Genomic DNA, 24150 nt, shown 5'->3' with positions numbered 1-24150 from the left:
TTTAAAATAAGTGAATTATTTCATTTATGATTGTATTTCAGTAAAGCTATGTAAATTTTAAAAAATAGTTAAATTGAAAAATATAAGGACTTGTAAGCGACTTTTAAAGTAACTAGGGAGTAGTTTCTTGAGATTATATTCCAATATAACTGTTTTGCTTAAATAATATGTTTGAGATGAGTATATTTAATTATTTTAAAACTTTCTCTTTGACCCATCTTCTTAAATGGCTGCAGGAAGCCCAAGGACCAAGTGTAAGTATATATCACCTTCATTGTCTTCATTTTGCAGTCTTTATAAAGGACAAATGTTTGGTTGTCTTCAGTTAGCCATTTCCTTAGATGACTTATAAAACGTATTAAGAATATAGACTTAATTAATTATTTTTGTTTGTTTGTTTTTCTGAGACAGGGTTTCTCTGTGTAGCTCCCCACCCCCACCACACTCCTGGTTGTCCAGGCTGCAGACCAGGTGGCCTCTTACTGACAGATCTGTCTGCCTCTGCTTCCCAAGTGTGGGGATTAAAGGCCTATATGACCACTGACTTTAATTCTTACTGATCATCAGGGCAGCAGAAAAGACTTGGGAACTGAACTGCAACCCCCGAGCCAGAATATTACAGAGTTTTCAAGCTCAAAACCCATGTATTGTTCTTTCACAGTCAGGAACAGTCATCATGTTTTTGGGAACAAAGAAGAATAAGGAGGAAGTTAGCTACCTATCTGGAAAGCTCCCCTACAGCCTGGGACCTTGAACTTAATTTTACCTTATGATCAAAATAGAGTCTGAAAACAAAATGGCAGTTCTTAAGATAAGTCTCATTTGTTTGATCCCAACAGTATTCAAATAAGGACAAAGCCTTGCCCTTTTCATGAAGGAAAACCAATGAAGTCAATCTACCAACAGGTTGTTGGCTGTTCACCAAGGACAATGGTGCCATATTGGGGCACATAACTACCATCCATTCCTTAAACAGTGCCTTATCCAGTCATGGTATTCCACAGAGCATTGCATATGCAAGGAACTCACTTCAGAGTGTGACCGTGGGGCGGCCCATTGTCACAGAACACATCTTACTGTGTTCCTAGCTTGATAGAACAGTGGAATGGCCTTTTGAAGAGCATTACAAGAAGGTTGGGCAGGTTTTCCAAAAGGAAGTATATGCTTTGAGTCAGCACCCAGTGTTCCTTGTTTACTGTGAGGACTAGATTAGGATGAACTATGTGAGAGCTAAAGTTCAAACTAAATAGTTCTAGAATTTTCAGTAGGCCAGGTGTGGTGGCGCACAGCTTTAATCCCAGCACACGGGAGGCAGAGGCAGGCGAATTTCTGAGTTCGAAGCCAGTCTGGTCTACAGAGTGAGTTCCAGGACAGCCAGGGCTACACAGAGAAACCCTGTTTCGAAAAAAAAGAAAAAAAAAGAATTTTCAGTCTGGAGCAAAACCCTGAAATCAAATATAAGTGCTATTTTTTTTTCTTATCCATAAATTACTTAAAAAACAAGGAGTTATCCAGGGAGTGGTGGCACACTCCTTTAATCCCATCACTCACGAATCAGAGGCAGGCAGTTCTCTGTGGCCAGCCTGGTCTACAGAACAAGCTCCAGGACAGCAAAAGCTATATTAAAAAAAAAAAAAACAAAAACAAAAACAAAAACAAAAAAACCTTCCTCTCTGGAACAAAAAGAAAAAGAGTTTATTTAGACTAAAAAGAAGCAATCTGAGTTAGTAAAAGACAGACTGAGGTTGGGATGATAACTTGTCATTTACTGATTATATAACCTGCCCTCTTTAGTGCTGCTTACCTCCTTCATAGAACTGAGATAAAAAAAATTCATCCTGTTGGGTGTGCTGAAACACGCCTTTAATCCCAGAACTCAGGAGACAGAGGCAGGTGGATATCTGAGTTCAGGGGCAACCACCATTACACAGAGAAACCTCCTGTCAAAAAACAAACAAACAGAAAACATTGTTTCTTATATATTATGCACTCAAGAAGTGTGGTGGTTGGAGTGGAGCTGGAGTCAGTGTGGACAAGCCAGCCCCCTCCCTCTTGACCCCCATCCCTCCTCTCCCCAGCCCCTCCCCCCAAACCCCACATTTGATCCATAGTCCTGAAAACCAGTAGTCCAGTTTGGTTGCTTTTTTTTCTTAGAGCATTCAGCAGGAGTACAAACGGCTTGCAGTTTAAATCTTTAAATCAGTTTACTGTTCTTGCTTGCTTTGGTTGTGGTCAGGGAGGTGGGAACTGAATGAGATGCCTCACTCAGGTCCACCATAAATATCCTTGTCTCAGAAGCTCACACACCAGTGCATTCTACTAAGGGAACTGGGAGGTAACAGGAAGCAGAACCGCAGAATTTGTAATTTCCATGCAAGGCCAAAATAAATTTCGTAATGAGATATAGAAAACTAACTTAAGAACAGAAAACAAAGAAAGTGGGGTCTTTTCAAATGGAATGTGATCAACTTTGATGGAGGATAGCATACGGTTTGTTCTTGTTAACATTATTGAAACAGGGCTTCACTGTGGAGCCCAGCCTGGCGGGAACCCTGCTCCTGCTTCAGCAGTCCAATGAAATCTTGTCAAAATGTACACAAATGCACGTAATGATTATTTAGTTGATGCCTCTTACATTAGTTCTGTGATGAGATACCAGTTTGGAATCAGAACCTCAGCCAACCTACAGTTTAACATCTGCTAACTACCAAGCCTCTGGTTGCAGAGAGCAGGCTTCTCTTTATGAGCACTCCCCTGATGCAGGGCACAGTGGCCCTTCTGTAATGCCACCACCTGTGAAGCAAAGGTTAGTGGGTCAGAAGTTCAGACATCCTGAGCTATAATAGACCCTGTATCAAAAATTAATAATAGGCTGAGCAGTGGTGGTGCACACATTTAATCCCAGCACTTGGGAGGCAGAGCCAGGCAGATTTCTGTAGCCAGGGCTACACAGAGAAACCCTGTATCGAAAAAGAACAAACAAAAAAAATTAATAATAGAAATTTTCAGGTATGTTGATTTTTATTTAATTTAGTCAGGTTTCATGCCACATACCTGTAATCCCAGCACTAAGGCTAAGGCAGGTAGATCTAGAACTTGAGGTCAGTCTGGTATGCATGGCAAGGCCCAGTCTCAAAAAAAAAAAATGGATTAAAACATGCTTTTGTAGTCAGGCACACTAGCACATATATGAAATTTTAGTACTTAGGAGGCAGAGACAGGAAGATCTCATATTTCAGGGATACATATGAGATCTCTGCTAGCTCAAGCTACATTCCTCTCAGGAGAAAAAATAAAGTGTAATTGTGTGCCAGTGAAAATGGCTCAACTTGTTCAAAACAAAACAAAACAAAACCGGAGGGATGTTAATGGTTTGAGACAGGGTTTCTCTGTATAGCTCTGGCTGTCCTGGAATTCACTTTGTAGTCCAGGCCGGCCTCAAACTCAGAGGCTGGCCTGCCTCAGCCTCCACCTCCCAAATGCTAGGATTAAAAGTTTTAAGTTTTAAGCTGGGATTAAATGCCCAGCTTTATTAAAAATGTAAATGTTAGCCAGCCATGGTGTTTTATGCCTCTAATCCCAGCATTTAGGAGGCAGTGGCTGATGGATCTCTGAGTTCCAGGCCAGCCTGGTCTTCAAAGGGACTTCTAGGACACCTGGGGCTTCCCAGAGAAACCCTGTCTAAAAAAGAAAAATCAATACACTTTAGGGGTTGGAGAGATGACTCAGCAATTAAGAGTACTAAGTACTCTTCCAGAGAACCCAGGTTCAAATCCCCGCACCTACATGGCAGCTTATAACTGTCTGTAACCCCAAGGTCTGCATGTTCACACAGGTATACATGCAGACAAAGCACCAATGCACATAAAATAAAAAATATTGGGCTAGAGAGATGGCTTAAGCAGTTAAGGGCACTGGCTGCTCTTCCAGAGATCGTGAGTTCAATTCCAAGCAACCACAGGTAGTTTATAATTATCGATAATGAATTCTGATGCCCTCTTCTGATATGCAGCTGTATGTGCAGATAGAGGCCTCATAAATAAAATAGATCTTTCAATAAATAAATGAATTTTTAAAAATGTAAATGCATGAAAGAAATCGTTTTCTATTTTGTTTTGCGAGGCTAGAAGATCCAGCTTAAAAAATGTGTCAGACCTATTTGTGATGGGTGGCGCTCTTATTCTTGAGTCAGCAGCTCTCTTGCACTGGCTGGAGAGGGAAGGTTATGGACCTCTTGGGATGACTGGAATATCCATGGGAGGACATGTGAGTTTCTAATGCTTGTATTTCATTACCAACATGTTTATAAATAGGAGTAATTTTAATTGTACTTGAAGCATGAATTTAATGTCGGAGAAAGTAGGAAGTGGAAACAGTTCCAGTAAGGAAGTAACATTATTTTGTGTAATTTATATAGACAAGCATATATTGTACAACTTCAGGTGTAGCTCAGCTTTTGGGTTTCATGTTTTATTAAAAGTCGATTACATCATCAATGGGGGGAGAGGCCCTTGGTCCTATGAAGGCTCTATGCCCTAGTATAGAGGATTGCCAGGGCCATGAAGTGTGAGTGAGTGGGTTGGTGAGCAGGCAGAGGGGGGAGGGGATAGGGGGTTTTCGGAGGGGAAACTAGAAAAGGGGAATACATTTGAAATTTAAATAAAGAAATAATAAAAATAAATTTTTTTAAATTGATTACAGCTGAGCAGTGGTGCACATCTTTAATCTCAGCATTTGGGAGTCAGAGGAAGGCAGATTTTTGAATTCAAGTTCAGCCTGGCCTCCAGAGTGAATTCCAAGAAATGGAGAGACTTTGCCTGACTTAATCCCAGCCCTTTGGAGGCAAAGGCCGGCAGATCTCTGTGAGTTCAGGCTATCGTGAGCTACAGGGCAAGTTCTAGGATAGCTGCCATACACAGAGGAATCTTCTCAGGAAAAAAAGAAAAGTTGATTACAAAAATATAACTTTTCCAAGGTCTTTTCAGTATATTCAAAGTATATCCTTGCTTTTGCTATTGTTTAGAAGAAAAATGAACTGGAAGATACCTTTTATCTTTTTTAGTGCATATTAACTGTCCAACATATTTTGTGACATTTCATTATGCATAGAATGCAATTTGATAATGTGATAATGTTCACTTTATTACCTTTCTCCATCCCCAATACCACGAATGTATGCTTTGTCTGTTAGGATACATTGAACAGACTTTGTTTGTTTCTTTGTTTGTTTGTTTTCGAGACAGGGTTTCTCTGGGTAGCCCTGGCTGTCCTTGAACTCACTCTGTAGACCAGGCTGGCCTCAAACTCAGAAATTCGCCTGCCTCTGCCTCCCAAGTGCTGGGATTAAAGGCGTGCACCACCACTGCCCAGCTTTGAACAGACTCTTAATTGCTTTCTCTGTGCCAAGTCTTTTCTTTCTTTCATTTTTTTTTATTATTGAAAAAAGAATTGGCTCTTCCAGTCAGAAAAGCACCTGGGTAGCTAGGGCGCAGGGTCAGCTGACACTCGCCAGCTACCCACAGCACCCGCCACAGAATCTTAAGACTTCTGGTGAGTGGAACACAGCTTCTGCTCCAATCCAATTGCGCGCGGGACCTGAGACTGCATTAGTTAGGGAAGCAGAAACCGGCCAGAGTAGGGCCACAGGCCTCATCCGGCCGGATCAGCACCTGGGTAGCTAGAGCCCAGGGTCGGCTGACACCCACCAGCTACCCACGACCCCCGCCAAAGGATTTTGAGACTGCTGGTGAGTGGAACACAGCTTCTGCTCCAGTCCAATCACGCGGGACCTGAGACTGCTCTGGTTGGGGAGAGAGAAATCCGGCCTACATAGGGCCACAACCCTCTTCCGGTCAGAAAAGCACCTGGGTAGCTAGGGCGCAGGGTCGGCTGACACTCGCCAGCTACACACAACACCCGCCACAGGATCTTAAGACTTCTGGTGAGTGGAACACAGCTTCTGCTCCAATCCAATTGCATGGAACCTGAGACTGCTCTGGTTGGGGAGAAATAAATTCGGCCTACACAGGGCCACAAACCTCTTCCGGTCAGAAAAGCACCTGGGTAGCTAGGGCGCAGGGTCGGCTGACACTCGCCAGCTACCCACAACACCCGCCACAGGATCTTAAGACTTCTGGTGAGTGGAACACAGCTTCTGCTCCAATCCAATTGCGCGGGACCTGAGTCTGCTTTGGTTGGGGAGGGAGAACTTCGGCCTACATAGGGCCACAAGCCTCTTCCGGTCAGAAAAGCACCGGGGTAGCGAGGGCGCAGGGTCTGCTGACACTCGCCAGCTACCCACAACACCCGCCACAGGATCTTAAGACTTCTGGAGAGTGGAACACAGCTTCTGCTCCAATCCATTTGCGTGCAGGACCTGAGACTGCATTAGTTAGGGAAGCAGAAAACCAGCCTGAGTAGGACCACAGGCCTCTTCCGGCTGGACCAGCACCGGGGTACTGCCAGCTACCCACAACCCCCGCCACAGGATTTTGAGACTGCTGGTGAGTGGAACACAGCCTCTGCTCCAATCTTTAAACAGTGACAACAACAACAACTAACCCCAGAGGTTACCAGATGGGGAAAGGTAAACGTAATAATCTTACTAACAGAAACCAAGACCACTCACCATCATCAGAACCCAGCACTCCCACTTCGCCCAGTCCAGGGCACCCCAACACACCGGAAAAGCTAGACACGGATCTAAAAGCATATCTCCTGATGATGGTAGAGGACTTCAAGAAGGACTTTAATAACACACTTAAAGAAATACAAAGGAACACTGGTAAACAGGTAGAAGACATTAAAGAGGAAGCACAAAAATCCCTTAAAGAATTGCAGGAGAACACTGCTAAAGAGTTACAAATCCTTAAAGAAAAACAGGATAACCTAATCAAACAGGTAGAAGTCCTTACAGAAAAACAGGAAAACACATCCAAACAGATGATGGAAATGAACAAAACCATACTAGACCTAAAAAGGGAAGTAGACACAATAAAGAAAACCCAAAATGAGGCAACACTGGAGATAGAAACCCTAGGAAAGAAATCTGGAACCATAGATACGAGCATCAGCAACAGAATACAAGAGATGGAAGAGAGAATCTCAGGTGCAGAAGATTCCATAGAGAACATCGGCACAACAATCAAGGAAAATGTAAAATGCAAAAAGATCCTAACTCAAAACATCCAAGAAATACAGGACACAATGAGAAGACCAAACCTACGGATAATAGGAGTGGATGAGAATGAAGATTTTCAACTCAAAGGACCAGCAAACATCTTCAACAAAATTATAGAAGAAAACTTCCCAAATCTAAAGAAAGAGATGCCCATGAACATACAAGAAGCCTACAGAACTCCAAATAGACTGGACCAGAAAAGAAATACCTCCCGACACATTATAATCAGAACAACAAATGCTCTAAATAAAGATAGAATACTAAAAGCAGTAAGAGAAAAAGGCCAAGTAACATATAAAGGCAAGCCTATCAGAATTACACCAGATTTTTCACCAGAGACTATGAAAGCCAGAAGATCCTGGACGGATGTTATACAGAAACTAAGAGAACACAAATTCCAGCCCAGGCTACTATACCCAGCCAAACTCTCAATTAACATAGATGGAGAAACCAAAGTATTCCACGACAAAACCAAATTCACACATTATCTCTCCACGAATCCAGCCCTTCAAAGGATAATAACAGAAAAAAACCAATACAAGGACAGGAACCACGCCCTAGAAACAACAAGAAGGTAATCCCTCAACAAACCTAAAAGAAGACAGCCACAAGAACAGAATGCCAACTTTAACAACAAAAATAACAGGAAACAACAATTACTTTTCCTTAATATCTCTTAATATCAATGGACTCAACTCCCCGATAAAAAGACATAGACTAACAAACTGGCTACACAAACAAGACCCAACATTTTGCTGCTTACAGGAAACTCATCTCAGAGAAAAAGATAGACACTACCTCAGAATGAAAGGCTGGAAAACAATTTTCCAAGCAAATGGTAGGAAGAAACAAGCTGGAGGAGCCATTCTAATATCTGATAAGATTGACTTCCAACCCAAAGTCATTAAAAAAGACAGGGAGGGACACTTCATACTCATCAAAGGTAAAATCCTCCAAGAGGAACTATCAATCCTGAATATCTATGCTCCAAATACAAAGGCAGCCACATTCATTAAAGAAACTTTAGTAAATCTCAAAGCACACATTGCACCTCATACAATAATAGTGGGAGACTTCAACACACCACTTTCACCAATGGACAGATCATGGAAACAGAAACTAAACAGGGACACAGAGAAACTAAGAGAAATTATGAATCAAATGGATCTGGCAGATATCTACAGAACATTCTATCCTAAAACAAAAGGATATACCTTCTTCTCAGCACCTCATGGTACCTTCTCCAAAATTGACCATATAATTGGTCACAAAACAGGCCTCAACAGATACAAAAATATTGAAATTGTCCCATGCATCCTATCAGATCACCATAGACTAAGGCTGATCTTCAATAACAAAATAAATAATAGAAAGCCAACCTTCACGTGGAAACTGAACAACACTCTTCTCAATGATACCTTGGTCAAGGAAGGAATAAAGAAAGAAATTAAGGACTTTTTAGAGTTCAATGAAAATGAAGCCACAACATACCCAAACTTATGGGACGCAATGAAAGCATTTCTAAGAGGAAAACTCATAGCTCTGAGTGCCTCCAAAAGGAAACTAGAGAGAGCACATATTAGCAGCTTGACAACATACCTAAAAGCACTAGAACAAAAGGAAGCAAATTCACCCAAGAGGAGTAGACGGCAGGAAATAATCAAACTCAGGGGCGAAATCAACCAAGTGGAAACAAGAAAAACTATTCAAAGAATCAACCAATCAAGGAGCTGGTTCTTTGAGAAAATCAACAAGATAGATAAACCCTTAGCCAGACTCACTATAGGGCACAGGGAAAGCATCCTAATTAACAAAATCAGAAATGAAAAAGGAGACATAACAACAGATCCTGAAGACATCCAAAACACCATCAGATCCTTCTACCAAAGGCTATACTCAACAAAACTGGAGAACCTGGATGAAATGGACAAGTTCCTAGACAGATACCAGGTACCAAAGTTGAATCAAGATCAGGTTAATGATCTAAACAGCCCTATATCCCCCAAAGAAATAGAAGCAGTCATTAATAGTCTCCCAACTAAAAAAAGCCCAGGACCAGATGGGTTTAGTGCAGAGTTCTATCAGACCTTCAAAGAAGATCTAATCCCAGTTCTTCACAAACTATTCCACAAAATAGAAACAGAATGTACTCTACCCAACTCATTCTATGAAGCCACAATTACTCTGATACCTAAACCACAAAAAGACCCAACAAAGATAGAAAACTTCAGACCAATATCCCTTATGAATATTGATGCAAAAATCCTCAATAAGGTTCTTGCTAACCGAATCCAAGAACACATCAAAACAATCATCCGTGCTTGGCTGAGGAGCCAATGGGGCGAAGCTACCATCTGTGGGATTATGACTGAACGCCTCTAAGTCAGAATCCCGCCCAGGCGGAACAATATGGCAGCGCTGAGGGAGCCTCGGTTGGCTCCGGATAGCCGGGTCCCCGTTCGTCCCCGCTCCCCGTGTCGTCCCCGCGGCGGCGCGGGGTCTCCCCCCGCCGGGCGTCGGGACCGGGGTCCGGTGTGGAGAGCCGTTCGTCTCGGGAAACGGGGTGCGGCCGGAAAGGGGGCCGCCCTCTCGCCCGTCATGCTGATCGCACGTTCGTGTGGAACCTGGCACTAAACCATTCATAGACGACCTGCTTCTGGGTCGGGGTTTCGTACATAGCAGAGCAGCTCCCTCGCTGCGATCTATTGAAAGTCAGCCCTCGAAAAAAAAAAAAAAAAAAAAAAAAAAAAAAAAAAAAAAACAATCATCCATCCTGACCAAGTAGGTTTCATCCCAGGGATGCAGGGATGGTTCAATATTCGGAAATCCATCAACGTAATCTAGTATATAAACAAACTCAAAGACAAAACCACATGGTCATCTCGTTAGATGCGGAAAAAGCATTTGACAAGATCCAACACCCATTCATGATAAAAGTCTTGGAAAGATCAGGAATTCAAGGCCCATACCTAAACATGATAAAAGCAATCTACAGCAAACCAGTAGCCAACATCAAAGTAAATGGTCAGAAGCTTGAAGCAATCCCTCTAAAATCAGGGACTAGACAAGGATGTCCACTTTCTCCATACCTATTCAACACTGTACTTGAAGTCCTAGCCAGAGCAATTCGACAACAAAAGGAGATCAAAGGGATACAAATTGGAAAAGATGAAGTCAAAATATCACTCTTTGCAGATGATATGATAGTATATATAAGTGACCCTAAAAATTCCACCAGAGAACTCCTAAGCCTGATAAACAGCTTCGGTGAAGTAGCTGGATATAAAATTAACTCAAACAAATCAATGGCCTTTCTCTACACAAAGAATAAACAGGCTGAGAAAGAAATTAGGGAAACAACACCCTTCTCAATAGTCACAAATAATATTAAATATCTTGGCGTGACTCTAACTAAGGAAGTGAAAGATCTGTATAATAAAAACTTCAAGTCTCTGAAGAAAGAAATTATAGAAAATCTCAGAAGATGGAAAGATCTCCCATGCTCATGGATTGGCAGGATCAACATTGTAAAAATGGCTATCTTGCCAAAAGCAATCTACAGATTCAATGCAATCCCCATCAAAATTCCAAATCAATTCTTCAACGAATTAGAAAGTGCAATCTGCAAATTCATCTGGAATAACAAAAAACCTAGGATAGCAAAAACTCTTCTCAAGGATAAAAGAACCTCTGGTGGAATCACCATGCCGGACCTAAAGCTCTACTACAGAGCAATTGTGATAAAAACTGCATGGTACTGGTATAGTGACAGACAAATAGACCAATGGAATAGAATTGAAGACCCAGAAATGAACCCACACACCTATGGTCACTTGATCTTCGACAAGGGAGCTAAAAACATCCAGTGGAAGAAAGACAGCATTTTCAACAAATGGTGCTGGCACAACTGGTTGTTAACATGTAGAAGAATGCGAATCGATCCATTCCTATCTCCTTGTACTAAGGTCAAGTCTAAGTGGATCAAGGAACTTCACATAAAACCAGAGACACTGAAACTTATAGAGGAGAAAGTGGGGAAAAGCCTTGAAGATATGGGCACAGGGGAAAAATTCCTGAATAGAACAGTAATGGCTTGTGCTGTAAGATCGAGAATTGACAAGTGGGACCTCATGAAACTACAAAGCTTCTGCAAGGCTAAAGACACCATCAATAAGACAAAAAAAACCACCAACAGATTGGGAAAGGATCTTCACCTATCCTAAATCAGATAAGGGTCTAATATCCAATATATATAAAGAACTCAAGAAGGTGGACTCCAGAAAGTCAAATAACCCCATTAAAAAATGGGGCTCAGAACTGAACAAAGAATTCTCACCTGAGGAATACCGAATGGCAGAGAAGCACCTGAAAAAATGTTCAACATCCTTAATCATCAGGGAAATGCAAATCAAAACAACCCTGAGATTCCACCTCACACCAGTCAGAATGGCTAAGATCAAAAATTCCGGTGACAGCAGATGCTGGCGAGGATGTGGAGAAAGAGGAACACTCCTCCATTGTTGGTGGGATTGCAAGCTTGTACAACCACTCTGGAAATCAGTCTGGCGGTTCCTCAGAAGATTGGACATAGTACTACCGGAGGATCCAGCAATACCTCTCCTGGGCATATATCCAGAAGATGTCCCAACCGGTAAAAAGGACACATGCTCCACTATGTTCATAGCAGCCCTATTTATAATAGCCAGAAGCTGGAAAGAACCCAGATGTCCCTCAACAGAGGAATGGATACAGAAATTATGGTACATTTACACAATGGAGTACTACTCAGCTATTAAAAAGAATGAATATATGAAATTCCTAGCCAAATGGATGGACCTGGAGGGCATCATCTTGAGTGAAGTAACACAATCACAAAAGAACTCACACAATATGTATTCACTGATAAGTGGATATTAGCCCAAAACTTAGGATACCCAAGATATAAGATACAATTTGCTAAACGCATGAAACTCAAGAAGAATGAAGACCAAAGTGTGGACACTGTGCCCCTTCTTAGAATTGGGAACAAAACACCCAGGGAAGGAGTTACAGAGACAAAGTTCGTAGCTGTGATGAAAGGATGGACCATTTAGAGACTGCCGTATCCAGGCATCCATCCCATAATCAGCTTCTAAACGCTGACACCATTGCATACACTAGCAAGATTTTGCTGAAAGGACCCAAATATAGCTGTCTCTTGTGAGACGATGCCGGGGCCTAGCAAACACAGGAGTGGATGCTCACAGTCAGCTATTGGGTGTATCACAGGGCTCCCAATGGAGAAGCTAGAGAAAGTACCCAAGGAGCTAAAGGGATCTGCAACCCTATTGTTGGAACAACAGGATGTACTAACCAGAACCCCAGAGCTCTTGTCTCTAGCTGCATATGTATCGAAAGATGGCCTAGTCGGCCATCACTGGAAAGAGAGGCCCATTGGACTTGCAAACTTTATATGCCCCAATATAGGGGAATGCCAGGGCCAAAAGAATGGGAATGGGTGGGTAGGGAAGTGGTGGGCGCTATGGGGGACTTTTGGGATAGCATTGGAAATGTAATTGAGGAAAATATGTAATAAAAATATTAAAAATTTTAAAAAAAGAAAAAAAATTGGTTTTTATTATACAATATATTCTGATTATATTTTTCCCTCTTCCATTTTCTCCCAGATCCCCACTACCTTCCTACCCATCCAGTGCACACCATTTATCTTTCTCTGAAAAACAAGAAAGCCAGGTGGTAGCCAGCAGTAGTGGCACACACCTTTGGTACCAGCAGTCCAGGAGGCAGAGGCAAGTGGATCTCTGAGTTCATAGCCAGCCTGGTCTACAGAGTGAGTTCCAGGACAGGACAGCCAAGGCTACACAGAGGAATCCCTGTCTCAAACAAACAAAAACATACAAATAAAAACAAGAAATATACACTCCCCCACCCCCCCAAAAAAACCACAAAATTGAAAACCAAGGACCAATTGTCTTATGGCCAATAAGTCTACAAAGATGCCATTGAATTTGTTTTGTGTTGGCTATCTATGCCTGGCATGAGACCTATCTAAATTGTGGTTAATATGCTCAGTGAGATTCAGTTGGAGGATTCTCCATTGTTTCCTTTTCAAGTGAGTACCAATTAGAGACAGCCTTTGGTTAGGGTTCTCAGCCTCTCCCTCTCAGGGCTGGCAGCCAGTCTGGTTAGAACCTGTTCTTGGTTCCTGTCTCTGTGAGATCATGTTATCAGTCTATTGTGTCTAGAAGACAGTTTCCTTAGCCATTCACTACCTCTGGCTCTTCATCTTTCCACCCCTCTTTGCTTCTTCTTCCTCTGTACAGGCTCCTGCGTGCTGAGGAGAGGGTAAATGAAAACATGCCATGTAAGGCTAAGTGCTCCAACCCGCCCCTTCTCCCCCCGCCCCCCCCCGCCCCCCCCCCCCCGCCTTGAGACAGGGTTGCTCAGTAGCCCTACCTATAGTGGAACTCGGTCTGTAGATCAGCTGGCCTTGGACTCAGAAATCCATGCCCCTCCAACTCCCATTGTCCAGTTGTGGGTCTCTGTTCTCAACTATTTCAAGAAGCCTCCCTGATGACAGCTTGTTACAGGTCTGAACGACAGGGACACCAAGCTGGGTTCATGCAACAGCTTCTTTACTTGTTCTCCTTCTTGCAGCTTTTCTTTTTTTTTTTTGATTTTTAATATTTTTATTACATATTTTCCTCAATTACATTTCCAATGCTATCCCAAAAGTCCCCCATAGCGCCCCCCACTTCCCTACCACCCATTCCCATTCTTTTGGCCCTGGCATTCCCCTATATTGGGGCATATAAAGTTTGCAAGTCCAATGGGCCTCTCTTTCCATTGATGGCCGACTAGGCCATCTTTCGATACATATGCAGCTAGAGACAAGAGCTCCGGGGTTCTGGTTAGTACATCATGTTGTTCCAACAATAGGGTTGCAGATCCCTTTAGCTCCTTGGGTACTTTCTCTAGCTTCTCCATTGGGAGCCCTGTGATACATCCAATAGCTGACTGTGAACATCCACTCCTGTGTTTGCTAGGCCCCGGCATCGTCTCACCTTGCAGCTTTTCTTACAACAACTCCCCTTGCTCTAAGTCTCATCTTTGCTTTCTCCTGTTCAAAGTGCACTAGCTTGTTTCACGGGGCTCTAGCTGTCAGGCACTAGTGTTCTCTAGTGTGTGTGAGAAGACAGCTTTACAGCTCCCTAACAAAGCCCATTTGAGTCTCAACCTCACCTGTAATTGTGCTTGACTTTCAGTCCATTTCCATGGTACCGTATCCTAATTGCTTGCCCCACTGTGTTCTCCATGAAGCACTTAGTGAAGTTAGTACCTGAAGTGTGCTCTGATTGATTGTGTAACATTTATTTGTCATTAGCATTGTGTGTGTGTGTGTGATTTATGGACTTAAAAATGTATGTGAAGTTTGCTATAGATGATCATTTGAGACATAAAAACTTACATCCAAATGTTACTGGGAGCCAGGTGTGGTGGGTGCATGCTTGTAATCCCAGAACTTGAGAAACTGAGGAAGAGACAGTACACATGGGAAGCAGCAGCAGCCTGTGAGCACAGCAAAACCACCTCAACAATTCTAAATAAAACCTGGATAGTTTCTTGCTTTCTAAAAGGAAAGTTATGTGTTGTTGAGTCTATAATTTAGAGACATTCTCTAAATGTTACAGCCCTTGTGTCCATGTCTTACCCACTCCCCACCTTACAAAGGTACTGTTCGGTATTTCGTATTTTTCACATTAAGGAACAGAACTCTGTAAACTTGCAGTTTTCTAATTAACAGATGGCCTCCTTAGCCGTGTCCAACTGGCCCAAGCCCATGCCGTTGATTCCATGCCTGTCTTGGTCCACAGCATCTGGGGTCTTCACTACGGTAATTGATTGTAGTTGATACTTGATAGCATGTACTTAAATATGTTATAGTAGGGTCCCCAAAGTCACCCGTAGATTTAGTGACTTCAAGAAGGAATAAGAGAACACACACACACACACACACACAGAGCCTAACTTTAGCAAAAGGAAATGACAGAAAAATCAATAAAAGGAAAAGGCACATGAGGCAAACCTGATGTAGGCTCCGAGGGTCCTTGCTCAGCTGAATCTCATGGTTTATTCTTAATAATCCATGCAGTCAGTTGTAACAGATAAGGAAATGCTGTTCTTCACCGAGCCTGGTAGAGCTAAGAGTTTGCAGCCAGTGCGTTAGATGCCCTGTCTCCAGGGCACTAGAAGTCAGAGGGAACGGCAGTGTTGAGCAGAGCACAGACAGTACAAACAGTATGACTGTGATGGCCCACTCTTATCATTTGGGGAAAGTTCCATATTAGTGTGAAAGCTGCTTATTGATCAAACTCCCAGACTCCACTCAGGATATGGATGGGCCTTCCAAAAGATGAGTAATCTCAAGCCCAGTTGCACTGACTCTTATACAGTAATTAGTAACAACAACAACAACAATAATAATAAAGTACTGAGCAAGCTATGTAATGATTTTTTTCTTACTTTATTTCAGGGTGTATTGAGTAAATCAATTAATTGGCGGGAGCTCGAAAAGCAGTATTATACACAGACAGTTTATGAAGAAGAAATTATTCATATGCTTGAATACTGTGGGGTAAGTTTTGGTTTGGATTGTTTCGCTTTTTGGTTTTTTGAGATATACCTACCTCTCCCTCCCAAGTGCTGAGATTAAAGGTGTGGGCCACTATGCCCAGCTGGAGTATTTTAATGTTCATGTAACACTAAAGTAAAAGTTGATTGCATATTTAGTTATATAAATAAAATAACATTTTTTTCTGTGTAGCAGCTTCCAGTGGTACTTAGTTTACTGACCTTGAACTCCAAGTGTCCTACCAGTTCATTTTGGCAGGTATTTGGCCCTTTGTGCTGGGTTTTATGGTAAAAATGGTGCCTCTAACATGGTGCTAGGTGTGCTGAGGTTTGGGAGTTTGTTAAACTCATCTGATAGTAAAATTGGAATAGCTTTATTTCATTATTGGTGATATTGACCATATGTTTATAAGTCTAAGACCATGTGTTTTATATTTCTGTAACGTGTGTGTGTGTGTATGTGTGTACTTTGCCCATCTTGGATTTTTTTTTAATATTTTTTTTTTGTGAGCCAAGTGTAGTAGCATACACCTTTAATCCCAGCAATTGGGAGGCAGAGGCAGGCAGGTCACTGAGTTTGAGGCAGACCAGTCTACACAATGAATTCAGTACAGCCAGGGCTTTATAGAGAAACACTGTCTCAAACAACCAAAAATAATATTTTTATTACTATGCAAATAAGTGGATTTCATTTTGATATTTTCATACATGTTATAATGCTTTGTGTTGCTATTGGCTCCCCTGCCTTGCCTATCTCTACCTCTTCCCTTTTCATGTTTCTTTGTTGCTTTTGGTTTTTCTTTGTTTTCGTATGTGTATATATGCAGTATTTGTCTCCCTGAGCCTGGCTAATTCTGCATAATCAGCTCCAGTTTCTTCCATTTTCCTATAAACATCATAATCATTTACAGATAGATAAAATTTAATAATATACTATATACCACATTTTCTTTTCAGCTCATTTTTTTCTATTATACTCTTAAAAATTATTTCATTCTAGCTCTCAATAAAAATCATTTGAGCCAGGCATCATGGTAGTGTACATCTTTAATCCCAACACTTGGGAGGCAGAGGCAGGTAGATCTATTTGAAGCTAGCTTTCTCCACATAGTAAGCTTTAGACCAGCAAGGGTGTGTCTCCAAAATAAATAAAATTTTAAAATTGATTGGCCATTTGTCTTAAGTTACATTTATCTACCTTGGAAGGATGTCATTTGGTCTTTTGATTTTTCTTTATGTATATAGTATTTTCATTTAAATTATGTTGTATTTATAAGTCAATAAATTTTGAATCCATTTTTGTAACTTTCATAGGTAATATTTTTTCTTTTGTATTTTTTTAATTGTTAGTCTATCCCAAAGAAAGGATTTCAAGTAGTTATTTCTTGTACCTAAATGTACATTGTAGTACAGATATGCCCATCAAATTTTTAGAATGTCTGGAATTAAAACAGATTATAGCTATGTTTTGGAGTTTTTGGCAGTGAAACCTGATGCAGGTAACTTTACTCTGTTTGATTTTGTGTCTTTGAGATAGCATTTCTCTGTGTAGCCCTGGCTGTCCTAGAACTCTGTAGACCAGGCTGGCCTCAGACTCAGAGATCTGCCTGCCTCTGCCTCCTGAGTGCTGGGATTAAAGGCGTGCACCACCTGGCAACTTTGACTTTATTAGGAAACATTCAACAGAAATGTCCCGTTAGTCTTCATCTTCAAATGTTGTCATCTGGTTTTCCTTTGGCCCTGTAAGGATGATAGTAAATATTCCTACATGAAGTTTACCATTTAAAAGATGCCATTTTAAGCACTTTGATGGTCCAGTTCATTGACAGCACACTCACAGCTGTGAACCATCACCACCATCCATCTCAAAATCTTTCCATCTCCCCAGATTAAAACTCTACCCATTGAACAATAATTACCACTTCTACTTTATGCAACCACTTCACCACCACCAATGTGTTTCCATCTTTAAATGTGACTGTGATAACCCTTTTTTAATAAGCAGGATACACATTTCCCCCTTTGTTTGCAGTTTATTCATATGGCAGTGTTCATCTGTGTGCCTTTAAAGGGAAGGGACTTTAGAGCTAGAAGTGGTGGCCTGTGCCTGTAATCTCAGCACCTGGGAAGCTTAAGCAGGAGGATCAAGAACGGGAGGGAGCCTATGTAGAAGGACCCTATGCCAGAACAAAGGAGAACAAAAAAGACTTCTATTACTTTGCATGTGTGGTGGCAGAGATGGTGGTGACGGTGGTGGTTTTCTGTAACAAGTTCTCACTAGGTAGCTCAGGCTAGCCTAGAACACACCATTCTCTTGCCTCAGCCTAAGTGCTGTAATTATAGGTGTGTGTCACTGCCCCTAGCTGATCATGAATTTCTGAGACTAGGCCATTTTATGTATGCTGTGCCATATTTTACTTACTGATAATTTTTACCTTTTCTGTTTTTAAAATGTTTCATAACATTCTAATATATATTAAATGGTTTTTCTTATCATCTATTCAGACAGATTCTTTCAAAATGGGACACGAGTTCATGAATCACTTGCCTAGCAATGCAGACAAGCTGACTAACCTGAATCTGGTTTCCAGAACTTTAAATTTAGATATGACAGACCAAGTTGTATCCCCAAAGGATGCCGAGTGCCATAAGTCTGGTAAAACATCTATCAATGCTCCTTCAAATGGACAGCTGTTGCAAGATACAGCTAAGATGGAATGCTTGAATCAAACACTCTCGACTAACAAAAGTTGGTTTGCAAGTTACAACCCTCAGTCATTTCACCTGCTCAGTAGAGAACAAAGAAGAAGCAATCTTCAAAAAGAATCTTTAATATTCATGAAAGGAGTCATGGATGAATGCACTCATGTAGCAAACTTCTCAGGTACGAATTGCCTAGGAAACTGGGAACATCTGGAGTATGTAAATATTCGTTACATACACTTCATGTGTGGATGTGTGCTTTGCCTTCATACATGTCTATACATCACAAATATTCCTGGTTCCATGAAGGCCAGAAGAGGGTGCCTGATCTCCCTGAAACTGATGATTACAAATGATTGCTAGTCACTCTGTGGGAGCTGGGAATTGAACACAGGTCCTCAGGAATAACAGCCAGTGCTCTCAACAATTTCAGCCCTCTCTCCACCAATCTTGTGTTTGTTTTTGTTCTTGTTTCTGTATGAATCTTTAGGATATTCACTTTGGGACTAGAGATATAGCTTGCACAGTGTCTGGGTTCAATCCCTAGCAGTGCATCAACTGGGAATGGTGGTACATGCCTGTAATCTTAGCATTAGCACACAGGAGGTAGAGGCTATCCTCTTGGCTACAAAGTGAATTTGAGGCCAGTCTAGACTATATGAAAATGTTTTTAAAAATCATTTTACTAGATGAATATTGTGGTACCATTGTATATTGTTTTTTCTTTGTGTGTGTGTTGATTTGTATGTACATATACGTCTGGAAACCAGAAGTCAACACAAGTGTCTTCCACAGTCACACTCCACCCTGGCAGAGCTTAATTCCACTAGACTGGCTCGGCCAGTGTCTATGCTTCCCCAGAGCTGAGAATATAATGAAGCCCTATGCTCAGATTTTTAACATGGGTTCTGGGAATCTAAGTTCATGTGTCTATGCTTATGTTGCAAGCACTTTACTAACTAAGCCATTACCTCAGGGTCTGAGGCAGGGTCTCAGTTGTTCAGATTGGTCTTGAACTTGTAGCCTCCCAAGTAGCTAGGGTTACAGACTCAGGTATGGTGCATTTTCTTTGAGAATATGATTTTAGGTATTTATTCAAAAATCAAACAACTTTTTAACGAATCAAAATCCTATACTTAGTTCCAGTTGATCCAAGCCTCATTATAGTGGTACAAGCCAAAGAGGATGCCTATATTCCACGAACAGGAGTTCGAAGCTTGCAAGAAATTTGGCCTGGTTGTGAAATCCGGTATCTAGAAGGAGGTCATATCAGTGCTTATCTCTTTAAACAAGGACTCTTCAGGTAAGATGAATTGTCTCACCAGGTATTTATTTGTTGCTTGATTGAGGGATATTTTTTGCCTTAAGAAATATATGAAGGCCAGCAAGGAAGTAAGTGGACTAGAACATAAAACAAAGATACATACTATTTTATATTGTACACTGAGCTGTTTCTTCATGTACTGTCCTATTTTGTCCTCTACAGAATGAAGGATGTGGGATATCAGAAGCACATTTTATCAGATAGTTTTAATCAGAGATAATTTTAGGAATATAATAGTTATCTGCCCTTCCCCATATTTGTTAATGACTAATTCTTTACATTTCATTTTAGACAAGCCATCTACGATGCCTTTGAACGTTTCCTTCATAAATATGCTAACTAATTGGATTGATGTATAACATCCTATTTCCTACAAAAAGAGTTCACCCAATGATGATGTGAAAACAGCAAACAGCACTACATACTTGATTGTTGCCAAATTAGTCTGTGTTGCAAGTGTTACGGGTCAGTTACCAACTGTAGATACATTTCAGTAATGAAAAAACAGTACTTGAAAAATACAATCCTGAAGTATTTGTAACTCTTTAAAAAAATCTCATATACCTTATACAACATCTGTTGTTACTATTTATGAAAACATTTTAATTGTGAATAATTTATTGATTCAGAATAAATAGAAACTATTGGTTTTTTAATAGAATTGTTGAAACTAAAATTGTAACATCACATGTACTGTATATTGTTCTATGGCAGTTTTTCTATTAATTTGATTTTAAAAACTCGTGTCTATCCTTTTTGTGTGTGTAGTGGGTTTATAATTTGGTTTTCAACTTTAGGTGATTTATTGCCATAGAAATACCTAAGATATAAAATCAGTGTTAGCTTTGAATTATGAAAACATCCTGAGTGCTGAGCTGCACCCTCTGTGGTAGTGCACTTGGGAAGTGGAGACAGGAGGGTCAGGAGTCTAGTCATTCTGCTTTTCATAGCAAAATTTGAGGCCAGCCTGAGTTGTATGAGACCCTATCTCAAACAATTGCCTGGCATGGTAGCTCATGACTTAATCTTAGCAGGTAGGAGACAGAGGCAAGAAGAGAGGCACTTCTCTTGAAGTGCCAAGGCTGGGACCATGCTTGCCCAGCCTACCTAGACTCTGAGGCCAGTCCCCAGCACTGCCAAATGAAAAGAAAAGCTGGAGGTATTTGGGAAATGGGGGTTAGACATGTTTTCTCTACTTAAGAGAGTTTTATGTCAAAAATGGAAATAATAAAAGAACATTGTACTAGATGGTGGGTTCTGTCAGACATTTCTTATACACCTGGTTCTTCAGTTGTTTACAGACTGAGTTAACAACTTTGACCTTTTAATTTCAGAATTTAAAAGCTACATATCAAATTAAACCATTGTACAGAAAAAAAAAGGTTTTGCACACTGCTAGCTTTTTAAATGGAAATTATATGGATAGATATTTGGTGCTAATGTTAAACTGCTCTGAGCTAAAATGTTTAAAAGGCAAATGTGTTTACTTTGAAATCTGTATTGTCCTTAAATTTAAATTAGGTCTTGCAGGTCTAGTGAGGATATGTGGATTATATCATGCCTTCTGCAGCTTTTTAAAAAGATGCTATCGCACTCCAATGTCTTTGCCACTAAAATTTCTACCAGCTATTTAAACATCTTTACTGTGAAATCATTGATAGCAGAGAAGTAGCTTCTTGGACATTACTTTTTAAGGTTTATTTATTTTATGTATATGAGTACACTGTCGCTGTCATCAGACACATCGGAAGAGGGCATCAGATCCCATTACAGATGGTTGTGATCTACCATGTGGGTGCTGGGAACTGAACTCAGGACCTCTGGAAGAGCAGTCAGTCAGTGCTCTTGACCACTGAGCCATCTCTCCAGCCCCTTGGACACTACTTTCAAGTAACATTACAGTAGAGCTGTTAGAGCTACAGCAATCTTATACTTTCAGGCTTGACTACAAATACAAGAAAACCTGGTCATGGTGGTGGTGGTGCATGCCTTTAATTCCAGCAAAGTCAGGTATTCTCTGACTTTGAGTTGGAGGCCAGCCTCTGGGCTAAACAGAGAAACCCTGTCTTGAAAACAAAACAAAACCACAAAACAAACAAACAAAAAAACAAAAGAACTGGGTGTAGAGTCATGAGTGGTGATACCACCCCCCCCCCCCCCCCCCCGCACTGGGAGGCAGAGTTCAGGGTCAGTCTAGTCTGCAGAGGAGTTCCAGAACAACTAGGGCTACACTGGGTGTTACTGGAGGTACATCCCTGAAATTCCTGCGCTTGGGAGGCAGAGAATCAGTCAACCACAAGATTCAGGCCAGAATAGTCTACATAATATATTCCAGATCAACCAGGGCTACCTGTCACATATAAGTTTATTTTCATCTTTTAAGTGGCTGTTTCAAGACAGCATTCACAAAACTACCTAAACTTATTAATTCAGAGAAGAAAATGCCTTTACTCACATTTCTTCAAATCCATTTTGCAAAGTAGTAGCTTAAGTGTACTCAAACCTTAAAGTCTCAAACCCTTGGGACAAATGGCTGAAATGCTTATCTAACATATCAAATTGAATCTGGCCACCAGGTTCTCCCGCCATCCCTCAGCTCCTACCTGGTTTCCACACCCCGCCTCCTATATTGAACTCTCTAGCCTCCTACCCTGAACTTTGCCGCCCCCAACATATATACATACACACACACACACACACACCTTGTATATAGTCTTTGAGAAATTAATGTATTCTCAAAGAAGTCCTCCATGGCATTTTCCTGCCACGTTGTGGATTACGTCTATGAAATACTACAGATTCATTCAGAGCAGAGTTGCAAGGAGCTCACCATGGGCCAGTTTGACCCAATTTTATTTGGTGTACATAAGAGTGGGCATTCTTCTATGTAGCTACTACTCTATGACTCAGCCCTAAAGACCCTGAAGATGTAGTTCTGTAGCTAGACTTCATAATTTACCAATGTTGTAAGTATATCATTTTTATCAATGTATTTTTAATGTGGTGCTTTCTCTATTAAAATATTAACAATATAACAATTTTTAAAATATTTGCCAAATTTTATATTTCCTAATAAAAATCTATTTTAGAAAGTATTTGCTGGGTGGGTAGGGGAGTGGGAGGGAGGGTATGGGGGACTTTTGGGATAGCATTGGAAATGTAATTGAGGAAAATACCTAATAAAAAATATTTTAAAAAAATAAACCTAAAAAAAAAAAAAAAGAAAGTATTTGCTTTGTGTGGTTTTTTTTTTTTTTGTAAAGAGTTATCATTCCAACTACCAGAAGCATGTTCTATTTGATTCATGTGTCTGAATTTGAGCCAATTTTGTTTGCCCTTAGATATTGTACCCATATGGTAAGGAAGAAATAAGGAAGGAAGGCTCTAACACAATATCAGTATCTCTTCAGAGCCCGCTTTGTACCATGTGGTCTCAGGAGAACAATCATTCTGACACATGATTCTCGGTGTTTAACTCGGATGTGATTACATTAGAGATAGTAAACATATCGCAAACAAAACCTCAAGGTGTCAGCTAGCCAAGAATCCCCTTTGGCTGGGAGGAACGGGATCCTGGACAAAGGCTGCCAAGGAACGGTTTGAAAGGCTGATTTGGCTGCTCAGATCCTTAATGCCAACACTGGAGTGGTTGAGGCAGGAGGACCTATAGTTCACAGTCAGCTGGGCTGACTCCGCATGTGGACCATTGATGTGTACATGAATCTGCATGCATGTACGTGTCTTTATCTCAGAAGGCAGAGGCAGGTGGATCTCTGAGTTGTACTCCAGCTGGTGTGCAGAGTCAACTCAAGAGAGTTAGTACTACACAGAGACACCGTCTCCAAAAGTCAATAATTTCTTTTTGAGACAAGATTTCACTATGTAGCCCTATCTGATCTGGAACTCACTATGTAAATCAGACTGGCCCTGAACTCACAGATCCACCTGCAGCTGCCTCTGCCTCTCTGCCTCTCTGCCTCTGCCCCTCTGCCTCTCTGCCTCTCTGCCTCTGCCTCTCTGCCTCTCTGCCTCTCTGCCTCTCTGCCTCTCTGCCTCTCTGCCTCTCTGCCTCTCTGCCTCTCTGCCTCTGCCTCCATAACATTGGAACTAAAGGGGGATGTGCACTATGCTGAACTGAGAGTAGAATTTTTTTTTCCAAAGGAGATAATTTATTTACTTCGGGTTCAAAGTTTTGTTCCCTATCATCAAAATCTTTTGCAAATATTCATGTATCAAGGCTGTTCCACCAGGATATCTTGCATAATTTTGCTCAGAGAATGTCTGCACAGATATGTACTGCCTGATAATCTGA

The 24150-nt window shown here is 41.1% G+C and overlaps 1 protein-coding gene across 15 annotated transcripts in view; it reads left to right on the top strand.

Moving 5' to 3' along the window:
* The window catches only part of Abhd18 (abhydrolase domain containing 18), a 95782-nt gene extending 74696 nt beyond the window's left edge, over positions 1 to 21086 (top strand). For 14 of the 15 annotated variants that reach the window (XM_085835919.1, XM_085835918.1, XM_085835921.1 and 11 more), the window contains 7 exons: positions 229 to 254; positions 4128 to 4266; positions 14985 to 15074; positions 15714 to 15815; positions 18317 to 18695; positions 19655 to 19817; positions 20130 to 21086. In XM_085835919.1, coding sequence (XP_085692045.1) covers positions 229 to 254; positions 4128 to 4266; positions 14985 to 15074; positions 15714 to 15815; positions 18317 to 18695; positions 19655 to 19817; positions 20130 to 20181 — 951 coding nt within the window. In that variant the 3' untranslated portion in view covers positions 20182 to 21086. The remainder of the gene's footprint in view (positions 1 to 228; positions 255 to 4127; positions 4267 to 14984; positions 15075 to 15713; positions 15816 to 18316; positions 18696 to 19654; positions 19818 to 20129) is intronic. The other variant, XM_085835932.1, reaches the window with a different exon arrangement.
* Positions 21087 to 24150: the final 3064 nt, after the last annotated feature.

The sequence above is a fragment of the Mus caroli genome, unplaced genomic scaffold (genome assembly GCF_978045245.1).
Source record: "Mus caroli unplaced genomic scaffold, Mus_caroli_1 scaffold_3, whole genome shotgun sequence".
Classification (NCBI taxonomy): Eukaryota; Metazoa; Chordata; class Mammalia; order Rodentia; family Muridae; genus Mus; species Mus caroli.
Note: the sequence above shows the minus strand (reverse complement) of the source record. Positions and strands in the feature narration are given on the sequence as shown.